The sequence below is a fragment of the Otolemur garnettii genome, unplaced genomic scaffold, assembly GCF_000181295.1.
Source record: "Otolemur garnettii isolate 467f Iridium unplaced genomic scaffold, OtoGar3 scaffold00060, whole genome shotgun sequence".
Lineage (NCBI taxonomy): Eukaryota > Metazoa > Chordata > Mammalia > Primates > Galagidae > Otolemur > Otolemur garnettii.
The window spans coordinates 9,890,226-9,903,716 of NW_003852455.1; the positions used below are offsets into that span (position 1 = coordinate 9,890,226).

The window sequence follows — 13,491 nt, forward strand, 5'->3', positions numbered from 1 at the left end:
AAAAGAAAGAATACACATGTGAGGCACTTTAGAGAAAAATTAACCACAAATTTTAGTATTTAAATACTTTTCAATATGAATAGCATCAGACCTACATTTTTATGGTATTTATTTATTTTTGAGGCAGTCTCACTTGGTCACCTTCAATAGAGTGCCGTGGTGTCTTAGATCACAGCAACCTCAAACTCTTGGGCTCAAGGGATCTTCTTGCCTTAGCTTCCCAAGTAGCTGGGACTACATACAGGCTCACGTTACAATGTCTGGCTATTTTTAGAGATGGGATCTCGTTCTCGCTCAGTCTGGTCTCAAACTCCTGAGCTCAGGCAATCCACCCCCCTTCAACCTCCCAGAATGCTAGGTTTACAGGTCTGAGCCATCACCCCTGGCCTATTTATTACTGTTTACAGAGCATATATAACTAGCATAAAAGGTGTTTGGAAGTAGATGAGATTTTATGATGAAGCAGTACTAAATGTTTTAAAAAGAGGGGCTAACTGCTATGAAAGAGCAAGTGCTCATTATTTCAGAGTAACTGTGAGCAAATCTGAGCACTTGTAGCTTCCTTCCTTTCCTCTTGGCCTAGTCCTATGTTAGGTCTCTGGAAATAAAACAGCCGTCAGGGTCTAGGTTGCCTCCTTCTAGAATTCTAGGCTCAGGGAGGAGGGTGGGCCCTGGTGGACATTTCATCTTGTCCTACTTGGTTCAGAGATCCTCCCTAGAATCCTTCTAACTTCCTGCCTCTACTTCAGCAGAAACATGGAGCTCAATACTTTTGCCTGTAATGATTTTCCTCCGCTCTCTGTCTGGAGAACGTCTACTCATCACCCAATGTTCAAATCAGGGGCACTGTTTCTGGGAGGCTCACATGGCACTGCCATCTGGCGCTTACGAGCTTGGGATCTGCTGCAGAGAGACCTGGGTTCAACCTTGCCCACCCTACTCATATTTGCTTACACTTGGTCAGTTTAGCTCACTTCTCTGAACCTCAGTTTTCTCACCCGTGAAACAGGATTCATACATCTTCTGATAATACATATGAGATCTTCAGGGGGTGTCTGTTACACAGCAAGAAAGTCATTAATGATAACTACTACTATTTGTTACATCAGTGGTTTCAACACTGACCAGCACAGTAAAATCACCTACCGAGCTTTTTTCTTTTTTAAGACAGAGTCTCCCTTGGTCACCCTTAGTAGAATGCCATGGAGCCATAGCTCACAGCAACCTCAAACTCTTGGGTTCAAGTGATTCTCTTGCCTCGCCTTCCAAGTAGTTAGGAGTAGAGGCGCCTGCCACAGCGTCCGGCTATTTTTAGAGACGAGGTCTGGCTCTGGCTCAGGCTGGTCTCTAGGCAATCCACCCACCTTGGCCTCCCAAGTGCTGGGATTATAGGCATGAGCCACTGCACCCGGCCAGGCAAGGTATTTTTTTAAAGTCATCAAAGTGATTCTAATGTACAGCCAGAGTTGAGAACTATTACACTTGACCAGTGGTTCTAAAAGTACAGTCCCCAAAACAAGCAGCACCAGCATCTCCTGGAATGTCAGAAATACAAATGCTAGGGCCTCACCACGGATCTGCTGAATAGGAAACCCTGGGACTGGGCCTCAGCATTTTTTTTTTTTAAATTTCAGAATATTATGAGGGTACAAATATTTGCAATTTGGGTTTTAACAAGCTTTCTAGGATATTCTGATGCTGCTAAAATTTGTGAACAGTTGCATTGTGCAACTCTTCCCAAAGGAACTAAGCAAAGGCATGAACTATGCTTTGTTCAATGCTGTGTTCCGAGGGATTAACACTGCCATGTAGAAATTTAGTTTAACTGAATTTAATTCAAGAAATACTCACTGCAACAGGCCTGGTGACTCATGCCTGCAATCCTAGCACTCTGAGAGGCTGAGAAGGGTAGATTGCTTGAGTTCAGGAGTTTGAGACCAGTCCGAGCAAGAGTGAGACCCCCAATTCTAAAAACTACTCAGGTGTTGGGGGGCACCTGTAGTCTCAGCTACTTAGGAGGCTGAGACAAGAGGATCGCTTGAGCCCAGGAGTTTAAGGTTGCTGTGAGCCATGATGTTACAGCACTGAACCTAAGGTGATAAGTGAGACTCTGTCTCAAAAGCAAAAAAAAACAAAAAGGAAATACTCATTGAGATATCCCAGTAACCCTGATTTTTTTTACTACACGCTATATCCTGTATCAAAGCATCACATGTACCCTATAAATATATACAACTATTATGTACCCATCATAATTAGAAATAAAATATTTTTTAAAAAGAAATATTTATTGAACACTACTTTGTGCCTGAGCCCTGGAAACACAGATGATGCTGTGTCAGCTAGGTCTTTGCCCTCTTAGCCTCTTACAGCCGCTCAAACATGTCTCTTCTCTAGGCCGAGACTGCAGGTTAAACACACCCCTACCACTGATGTTTTTATGCTGATTTATGTATGTCTTTATGTGTCTGTGTCTCCCAGTAGAGTGTGACTTGGTTTTTTTTTCATTTTTGAGGCAGGTTTTTGCCCTGCTGCTCAGGCTAGTCCAAAACATCATCTTCTTTGAGGGCGGGAACGGCTTTTCATCATTTTCTTAGAAGATGCTCAGAAGCAGGCATGTTGCTAGGTCTGGTTCTGCATTTGAAAGCAAGAAAACAGGTTCTCCTAATGCAAAATGATAGGGTAAAAAAAGGCTGGTGTGTCAAGGCAGGGTTTGACTGAAGCAGAACCAAGGAGATTTATGATCTGTGCCCTTGTGGGAGGAGCTAGGAAAGTAAGGTCCCGAGAAGGGAAGTTGGAGGAACAGAAGAAAGTACTAACAAATCAGTCTTTCAGACACATTGGTGCTGCTGGGCAAGGCAGGGCTTTTGGAGAAAGCTGGGCGAACACATCTCACTGCCAGAGGGACTTTGCGGGGAGTTAGTGAGGAAGTCTGTGAACACCCTTGCCCCCGCTGTGTCTCCATGTCAGTGTGGCCTGCAGGGAGAGAGCTGCATGCCAAGCCGGGAGACGGTGGGCAGGCTGCAACCCTTGGGCATCTGCGTTCATCTCTCATGGCCTCTGACCCTGACAACTTTCAGGGAGTAGTGGCTGCTGCTTTCCCCAATCTTCCAAGACTTATGCAAATTTCTTTTTTGGATAACTCTAACCCAGAACCATGCAGGCAAGAGGCTGCTTGAAAATGGAAACTGCTTAGCCAAATTGGCACAGTATAAAATCACCCAGCTAATACATCTTACCTAAAAAGTACCTGGTACTTATGTTTTTTATAAGAACTACTATTTCATCCATTTTTAAAAAAGTTTTTAATTAAAAAAAATTTTAGACACAATGTCTTGCTGTGTCATCCAGGCTGGAGTGCAGTGGCACAATCATAGCTCACTATAACCTCTAACTGTTGGGCTCAAGGGATCCTCTTGCCTCAGCCTCCCTAGCAGCCGTGACTACAGTCCTACACTACCATACTGGTCTTACACCTGATTTTAGCGAATGTATTGAAGAGTGCTATTTCCACACATTCAGTGTAGTACCATCTCTAATTGCCATATAGAGAAGGTAAAGGGCACAAAGGCTAGTATAACAAAGGCCTTTTGCTAGAGTTCTATTTCTAACTCAGTAGTAGAAATAGAAGTTAAGGTTACTTTCTTTCTCTTTCTCTTTTTTTTTTTTTTGAGATAGAATCTCACTTTGTCACTTTTGGTAGAGTGCTGTGGTATCACAGCTCACAGCAAACTCAAATTCTTGGGCTCAAGTGATCCTCTTGCCTCAGCCTCCCAAGTAGCAGGGCATACAGGCACCCACCACAATGTCTGGCTAGTTTTAGAGACAGGGTCTCACTCAGCCTAGTCTTGAGCTCATGAGCTCAGGCAATCCACCTGTCTTGGCCTCCCAGAGTGCAAGGATTACAGGGGTGAGCCACCGTGCCCGACCTAAGATTATTTTCAAATAGCTTGCAGAAGACACTCCTCAAAGCAAAAAGAAAAGAAAAGGAAAGGAAAATAAAGATTACTTTCAAAGAATAATTACTTTCTATTGATTTTGATATGATAAAGCATCTTGTAATTGCAATTTCCTATGTGTTTTCCACAGCCTGGCTCTCATGTATCTAAGGATACTACCCTGTTTGTATGGCAAGTGCCACAGTTAGCAGAGTAAATGAAATGACTCTGATGGATTCAAGCTGAAATGTGTGTTTTATACTCCATTTGTATATTGATTTCATACATTTATTCAACAACTGAAATGTTTTAAATTATGTGCCTTTTAGGTCACTCTCTTTCTTTTTTTTAGAGTCAGAGTTTCACTTTGTCACCCTTGGTAGAGTGCTGTGGTATCACTGCTGACAACAACCTCCAGCTCCTGGGCTTAGGCGATTCTCTTGCCTCAGCCTCCCGAGTAGCTGGGACTACAGGTGCCTGCCACAATGCCTGGGTATTTTTTTGTTGCAGTTTGGCTGGGGCTGGATTCGAACCCACCACCCTTGGTATATGGGGTCAGAACCCTACCCACTGAGCCACAGGCACCTCCTGCCACTCTCTTTCTTTATGAACTACTAGAAAGCACAGACTGGCACCTAGTTTCCTTGTTTGTGTCAATGTCATCATCCCTCAGGCACCTAGATGGAAACTTCTTGTTATCTTTGATTTATTCCTGTCATTCATTCTTCAATCTTCATCCTCAGTAATTTGTGTCTTTGAAATGCCATTTATACCCATCTTGCAATCTCTATTCTTTTTTGTTGTTGTTGTTAAGCAGACTGGAGTACAGTGGTACAATCATAGCTCACCGCAGCTTTCTCCAAACTCCTGGACTTAAGCAATCCCCCTGCCTCTGTCTCCCAAAGTCCTGGGATTGTAAGCATGAGCTGCTGCTCCTCATCTTAATTTCTTTTTTTTTTCTTTCTTTCTTTTTTGAGGCAGAGTCTCACTCAGTGGCTCTAGGGTTGAGTGCTATGATGTCACAGTTCATAGGAACCTCAAACTTTTGGGCTCAAACAATTCTCTTGCCTCAGCCTCCCAAGTAACTGGGACTACAGGTGCCTGCCACAATGCCAGCTAGTTTTTTTTGTTTTTTCTATTTTTAGTAGAGATGGATCTTGCTCTTGTTCAGGCCGGTATCCAACTCCTGAGCTCAGGCTATCCACCTGCCTTGAACTGCCAGAGTGCTAGAATTACAGATGTGAGTCACTGTGCCCAGCCTAGAATCAAATTTAGAAGCAGGAACTGGAAGGTGGGGTAAAAGCCCAACAAGGGCAGGTACAGTGTTTCATCCCTGTAATCCTAGCACTTTGGGAGGCCAAAGTGGGAGGATTGTTTGAGCTCAAGAGTTCAAGGCTGCGGTAAACTATGATTGCACCACTGGACTCCAGTCTGGGTGACTGAGCAAGACCCTGTCTGGAAAAACAAAACAACAAACGAAAAGCCAATCCAGGCCTCCTGGTTGGGGAGCTAGGCTTGGACAATGTGAGGAGTGTGGATTGGACTAGACAAGAGGAAATCCCTAAACTGGAGAGAAGCATGAAGGGGAAGCTGTTTTATTACAGAAAATGTAAAAATTCCTATCACTTTTTATTTTAGCTGTGGTGGTTCTAGAGTCAAGGTTATACCCCTGGGGTGTGCCTCTGACTCAGGAATGGGGCTGGGTGCAGGCATTTAAAAAGTGAGAAAGATAGGTCCTAGTTACAGAAAACTCATGTTTATATCATCTAGCAAGCCCCTAGAGTGGAAACAGTCTTGTTGAGTAAAGCGAGACTATAGACTTTAGGTAACAACCCTGAGCGATCATTCTATTAAAACACGAGAGGCTGGAGCAGCCTGGAATGGTGCCCTGATGCCAAGCTCTTCTCACTCTGGTCCACACTGCACAGGACCTTCAGAATAACCTGTCTTAAACACAGTTCAGGCCCATCAAGAACTGTTGAAGGAACTCTACTGCCTACCTTCAACCTAAACTCCCCACTGGGCTTCATTCCAGTTTCCAAGTTGGTCCCTCCACCTCTTCAGCATCTTATCATATTGGTCATGTCTGCTCACTGTTCCATAAACGATCATGCTTGCTCTACCTATCTGTGACATATGCTTTCGACTTCCCAGTAGGACTGTAACTTCTTAGAAAGAATTTGTGTCTTTTAAAATGCATTTCTCTTCTTCTCGGGCCCTTCTGGAAGTGCATGGTAAGGAGTCCATGCCTTTGCTTGACTCAGTTACAATTTACCTTGAACAGAACTCAGAACAGCACCAGCCATGAGGAGACAGTCATCAGGATTTTTTGGATTGAGATAATCATTCTCTGAAAGTCTGAGAGGAGTATGTGTTTTTCGTAATGACAAGATTAATAATGAAGCCTCAAGATGACATGGTGTAGGGTGGTGCCCGTAGTTCATTGGGTAGGGCGCCTGCCACATACACCAGGGCTGGCGGGTTCGAACCTGCCCTGGGTCTGCTAAAACAACAATGACAACTGCAACAACAAAAAAATAGCCAGGCATCATGGTGGGCTTCTTGTAGTCCCAGAAACTTGGGAGGCTAAGGCAAGAGAATCACTTAAGCCCAAGAGTCTGAGGTTGCTGTGAGCTGTGATGCTACAGCACTCTCCCCAGGGCAACAGCTTGAGACTCTGACTCAAAAAAAAAAAAAAAAATGACATGGTATAAAGGAGTTCCAAAGGTCTGAGTTTGAATGCTCATTTATTAACTCCCTGACCCCAGGCAGAGCACTGGGGGCTGCAGTGTCCTCTTTGTAAAAGACAGGTGATCATGGGAGCCTTAGAGGGGTTGTGAGGACTATGTTATGAGCCGAAAGTAAATTTTCTAGCCCAGTAAATAGCTATGCTAGACGCTCGATAAATGTTTTATTACAGAAAACACTATCACTTTTTATTTTATTGGCTTTCCATTTTCTCTTTTACCTGGACTAGAAAGATAATTTCAGATTTTCTTTAAACTTTTTGGAGGTTAGATATTCTCAGATAATGAGAAGTTGGTAGACATCATATTAGCCAAGACTTTTGTTTTCTTTTTTGGTAATTATCTAGATCATAAAAACCAATAGTAAACAAGCCAAATTACTCTTAGCTTAGGCCTAGGGATTAGGATAAGGGAGAAGAGGAAAGGTGGAAGAGAGTCTTTTTAGCTGACTGGTAAAAGAATGACCCCTAAGAGCCTTCATTTAGCGCTCTTGTGAGGTCTTTTTTTTTTTTTTTTTTACAGACTCTCATTCTGTTGCCCTGGGTAAAGTGCCATGTCATCATAGCTTATAGCAACCTCAAACTCTTGGGCTCAAGTGATCCTCCTGCCTCAGCCTCCTGAGTAGCTGGGACTATAGGTGCCTGCCACAATGCCTGGCATTTTTTTTCTATTTTTAATAGAGACAAGGTCTTGTTCTTGCTCTTGCTCTTGCTCATCCTGGTCTTGAACTCCTGAGCTCAAGCAATCTTTCTGCCTCAGCCTCCCAGAGTGCTGGGATTACAGGCGTGAGCCACCACACCCTGCTTCATGTGGGATCTGCTGGTAAGAAAGTCCACCTGTGAGATTTCTGCCATGGTTAGAGGGAGTGTCTCAGAGTTGGGTTGCAAATCTCATGACAGAGCTGAGATGTCCGGCTTGCTGTCTGACCAGCTGGAATTTGCTACAAGATGAGTTGAAAGGAGACCATTGTAAATTAAGCAGGAGTGAGCACATCACGACTAAACTTTATTACACCTGGAAACAGAGTGATAAAATGGCGTTCTTCGCTACTTAAATGCTATCCCATCTTTCTTCTTGTCCTTCCACTCAAGGTTGCTGGCAGAGGTTGTTGGGGCTACTGTGCCAGGAGTGAAGATTCTGTCCACTGGTCAAGAGACCTCACTCTCAGGTGCTGGCTCTGCCTGTGCCTTTGGGGCTCGGCCCTGGTACTCGCAGAACCTTACGTGCTTCTGGAAGGACAGCGAAACTCCATTAACCCGTTGTTATCATTTAACCTTTTTAAAAAAGGGAAGCAACCAGTTGACAAGGTGAAACTTTTTCCTGACATCACTGGTTCTTTATTTAAAAGCACAGATAATATTTAAAGTGAAATAAAAACTCAGAGGCTCAAATGCATCCGACAAAGTGAAGTGGCAGTGACACGCGCATCCATAGATAAGTGTGGCTGTTTAAAGCCATCTCTTGTTTCTCTAGGCAAAAAAATACAGCATAGGTTATGAAATATATATCTTCCTTGCACTGTAGGGCAGTGAAAGACAATCCATTATTCTCTTTTGCAAAATTCAGAGGTCTTCAGTATTATGGAAAAATAATGATATGACCCTAAAATGAGGCTAGACAGGAATTTCCTCATAAAATCTCTGAACAAAGGTTGTATCGCATCTCATAGTATTTCCTTTCCACTAAAAAAAAAGCTTCTTTAGAAAGCCTGCTTCTAAATTATTTTCTTGAAAAGCAGTAATCTTTATTCTAAACCATACAAAAGCAATTTATGTAACCAAAAGGTTTGTACCCCAGTAATATTCTGAAATTAAGAAAAAAAAAAAACAACTAAAGATTACACAGCCTAGCCTTAGCAAAAAATAAACAGATAATTCCTGTATGAAAGCCTTGTTGCAAAGAGTGGTTAATGAGTAAAACAGAAATTATTGATTCAGAATGAGCACTGTCCCCCAGAAAGGGAACTTTCAGAATAGCTTTGTCAAGTGGGAGGACCTATCTGATAGAAACAGCCCATTCTGGAAACAGAAAGTCAAGTAATTTGCTTTTCCCTTTCTTCCCTTTAGCCAACTTGTCTTATCTCTTATTACCTCTCTTTGATGTCTAAAACTTTTTATTTACTTTTTTACCTAATTAATAAGTTCAGGAGTGAGTCCCCTGACTTCCCCATTTTCACATGCATTTAGGGATGGGCACCACAGTTTATTTAGAACGTCAAGCATCTTTGTATGAAGGATGGCATCCATCCTAAGGTACCTATTTATTATCGGAGAAGCAAATTGCATTAGGCCATAGGGTCCTTTGTCCATTTTCTGCTAGTTTAGAAAACTCAGAAAGGATTTAGAATTCTGCCACACAGTTTTATGTATTACATAGAAATCGACAGCGTCTTCCTTGGGAGCCCCGCCACTTTTCTCTAGGCTATTCTGAAGCTTCATGAGTTTGGCTGTATTATATCAGGATTGGGACCTGTATTATATCAGGATTGGGACCTGTATTATATCAGGATTGGGACCTGTATTATATCAGGATTGGGACCTCTAAACTGTATTATATCAGGATGATTTGTTTCTGGACAAAGTGGGGAGGGAATGATGAAGTGTTAAAGAACTATCCATGGCTGTGTAAATTAAAAAAGAGCATCAGAAAGATTGAAATCAGGGAATTCTTTCATTTCCGTGTTTGGATTCATTTCATTAACCGGCTTCCAGGGGCGTCCAGGACATTTTGGGGAGGTTATTTCTGGAAAATCTGATATTGGGGTAAATGAAAGGCTATTTGGTTTTATCTGAATGTCAGGGATCCAATCATCATCACTTTCTGTGGGAGCTGGTAAAATATTAGGGATCATAGTTGCAATGAGATCTGAGTCCTGAAACTCAGAAAAGGTAACTACTACATCTGGCGGGGCTAGGGAAGGGATGGGTGTTGGCCCTTCTGTCTTCTCTTGTGTCTGTGCTGAGAGTGTAGTACTATCTTCAGAAGAGCTTACCAAGTGCCCTGTTTTTGAATCAAAATTTCCATTGTTTTTGCCTTTATGTTTATGTTTTCCATGGCCATGACCATGCTTATATTTATGTCTATGGTCAAGGCTATGGCCTCTTTGGTGTTCAAGATCATACTCAAGTTCGAGTTGATGTCCATGCCCAAGGCCATGTTGCCGTTGGTGTGCATGGCCAAGTCCATGTTGTTTTTGATGTCTGTGGTCAAGACCATGTTGCTGTTGGTGTGCATGGCCAACGCCATGTTGTTTTTGATGTCCATGGCCAACACCATGTTGTTTTTTATGTCCATGGCCAACACCATGTTGTTTTTTATGTCCATGGCCAAGGCCATGTCCCCTTTGATGACCATGGCCTTGGTTATGCTCATGTTTATGGTCATGGTCGTGGCCATGCTCATGTTTTACTTGCTTTTCATGGTCCCAGCCATGCCCTTTAGTGGATCCTTGTTCTTTTCTTGGATCCTGTTCTTCATCTTGTACAGGAACCATGGAAGTGTGGGGTAGACTTACACTTGTTCCTTCTTTTACTTCCTCTGCTTGTACTGATCGGAAAGGTGAGAAACCTGGAGGCCTTTTCATCAATGATATCTAAACAGGAAACATGAAGACAAATGTATTACTTCAAAAGCCAAACTATCAATTAAGAAAGAGGAGACTGAGATCTGGCAATGCTATCTTGGTTTACAAGTCTTTGCCAGAATTTAAATACTACATTAATGTTCCAGAAAGGATGAATAATACTTTTTTCTCTTAATTGATAATTAAACATTAAAATTAAAATTTGTAAACATTAATTGTTGTTCTTTTTTTTTTCTTAGATGCTTACTCTGTTGACCAGGCTAGAGTACCATGGCACTGGCCTAGCTCACGGCAACCTCAAACTCCTGGCTTTAAGCCATCCTCCTTCCTCAGATTCCTGAGTGGCCGGGACTACAGGTGCCTACTACCATGCCTGGGTAATTTTTCTATTTCTAGTAGAGATGGGGTCTCACTCTTGCTCAGGCTGGTCTTGAAGTGCTGCGTTTAAGTGATCCTCCTACCTTGGCCTCCCAGAGTGATAGGATTACAAGCATAAACCATTGTACCTGGCTCAGTTGTTCTTAATAATACTTTACTGTAAAATAAACCTTTGGAAAAAATCAAAGCCTATGACTCTGTAACACCACAGCACATTATTTAATTATCAATACTATTTCTATTACCACCATTACTGCTTTTATCCTAAAAGGCCCTAGTGGCTTTGTGAACTACATATATCGGAAGTGAATATCCATGATTACATTGTTGGGTTGAAGCACATTAGGACATGTTCACAAACTTGAAATGCAGCCTTTGTACACATATAATGTCTGTGTAAGGTTATATACACACCCACACCTGACAAAAACCTAAATCAGCAAAGAGGGAGAAGAGGCAACTTGCACTGAAGATTGCATTCAGTGGTGCAAAGAACATGGGCTTTGAAGTCAAGCCAGACCCTGCTAGTAATCAGCATCATGATGAAAAGGGTGAGCTCTGATTTGACCCTAGTGCCACTAGCTTTAGTTTTCTCTTCTGTAAAATAGGAATCATAACAGCACCTGCCTCAAAAAGTTACAAGAAGGACCAATGGAAAATGAGTGTGAAGCCCTTAGTACAGTGCTTGGGACAGAGGAAGCACCTGATAACATCATTATTCACTCAGACTTTCTAATTTTTAAGTGTCTCATCCTTGGCAATGGGAAAAGTGTTACTATCTCCCAGGGTTCTTTTAAGATTTAATAAAGGTGGTATTGGCTCAGCACCTATAGCTCAGCGGCTAGGGTGCCAGAGCTGGTGGGTTCGAACTTGGCCCAGGCCTGCCAAACAGCAATGACAACTGCAACCAAAAAATAGCTGGGCGTTGTGGCAGGTGCATGTAGTCCAGCCACCTGGGAGGCTGAGGCAAGAGAATCACTTGAGCTCAAGAGTTTGAAGTTGCTGTGAGCTATGATGCCATAGCACTCTATCTAGGGTGACAGCTTGAGACTCTGTCTCAAGAAAAAAAAGAAAATGATGTCAACTAATGCTTCTCAAACTTGCATCCTGCTTACAAATGCCCTGAGAATCTTCTTACTGTGCAGATTCTGATTCAGTAGATGTGGAGTGGAGTCTGCGAGTCTCCATCTCTCACAAAGCCTTTGGATATCGGCAGAGTGCAGTAGAGAGCTCTGTCTTACCTCAGCCACAGAAGTGTGAGTCCCCCCTCCCCACACACACACTCCATTTTTTAAAGATAATTCCACAATTCACTTTAGTAATGGTTCATTTTCAACCCCCCAAATATGGCTTTTCAGAATGAGCAGAACCGACCCCAAGCCGAACAGTACCATTAATTAGAACCCACGCTGAACCATACCATTAATTAGAACCATACCGTTCCTAGTGGTTGACAGTTGACAGTAGGGTAAATTTTTTTCTCCCAAGGTATCACATAAACGTCAGCACTGCAGTGTAGCCTTTGCTGTCCATGAAAATAGAAGCCAAAAGAGAGATGAGAGTTATTCATGAGATACTTAAACAAGTGATTCTTTTTTTTTTTTTTTTTTTTGAGACAGAGCCTCAAGCTGTCCCCCTGGGTAGAGTGCCGTGGCATTACAGCTCACAGCAACCTCCTACTCCTGGGCTCAAGCGAGTCTCCTGCCTCCGCCACCCAAGTAGCTGGGACCACAGGCGCCCGCCACAACGCCCGGCTATTTTTTGGTTGCAGCCGTCATTGTTGTTTGGCGGGTCCGGGCTGGGGATTTGAACCCGCCACCTTAGGTGTACGTGGCTGGCGCCTTAGCCGGTTGAGCTATAGGCACGGAGCCAAACAAGTGATTCTTAAAACATCAAGTAAGTAACAGGCGCATATCACTACTCACGCCAGCGGTTTTGGTCTCACAACTTCCGGCCGACTCTTTATCACTCTCCTTGGAACACGTGGTTTCCCTGGCTATGAACTCAAGAAAAAACTTCTTCCCGGCCACCACCTGAAAAATCAATTAGCACAAAGTAAGCGTTTAATAAATATTTGTAGAATAAATCATCTCTCTTTAAGGAATTTTAAGGGGGAATCTTGACATTTTAATTATAGACAGACCAATTTATAACAAAAAGTTATAAATATCTGACAATAATTTTTTGTATGTATATTTAAAATGTCTACTGGTTGGTCCTACTTCCTCTTCTAAGTGAGGAAAAGAAATTATAATTTTTATTTTTTTTCTGAGTTTTATTGTTCAAAAGCTGCAAAATTCACTAGTAATTCAAGGGCCCAAGTTGTAATAGAATCTAAGAGTAATAAGAGGGAAAACTTAAACTGTTTCTTTTTGTTCTGCCAAATCTTGAGTCAGTGAAATACTGAATTAGCACTTCTAAAGAAATTATGTGGATTCAATTATATAGTTTTAAGGGAGAATCAGAAAAATTATTTGGATTTTCTATTGTTTCTTTTATATTTTTTTAATATTAAGAAATGATTTTACTCCCTAGAAACAGTTTTAGTCACTACATAACACTGTCTTTCATTAAGCATTTTGTGTAAGAACGTGTGTGTGTGTAATATTATGTAGCTACTAAAAAGAATTCATGAAATTTATATCTACTGACACAGAGGGACTGACATTGAAAAAAGGAAGTTGGCTCGGCGCCTGTAGCTCAACCAGCTAAGGCGCCAGCCACATACACCTAAGGTGGCGGGTTCGAATCCCCAGCCCCGACCCGCCAAACAACAATGACAGCTGCAACCAAAAAATAGCCGGGCGTTGTGGCGGGCGCCTGTGGTCCCAGCTACTTGGGAGGC

At 42.5% G+C, this 13,491-nt stretch overlaps 1 protein-coding gene across 7 annotated transcripts in view; it reads right to left on the reverse strand.

The window, feature by feature from the left end:
- Window positions 1-7,666: 7,666 nt before the first annotated feature.
- KNG1 (kininogen 1) overlaps window positions 7,667-13,491 on the reverse strand; it is a 25,726-nt gene continuing 19,901 nt past the window's right edge. For 2 of the 7 annotated variants that reach the window (XM_023514872.1, XM_023514869.1), the window contains 3 exons: window positions 12,572-12,679; window positions 12,085-12,171; window positions 7,996-10,277 (listed from right to left, as the gene is read on the reverse strand). In XM_023514872.1, coding sequence (XP_023370640.1) covers window positions 9,315-10,277; window positions 12,085-12,171; window positions 12,572-12,679 — 1,158 coding nt within the window. In that variant the 3' untranslated portion in view covers window positions 7,996-9,314. Of the gene's footprint in view, window positions 7,915-7,995; window positions 10,278-12,084; window positions 12,172-12,571; window positions 12,680-13,491 lie in introns of those variants that run through there. The other 5 variants (XM_012806915.2, XR_002774103.1, XR_002774104.1 and 2 more) reach the window with 5 other exon arrangements.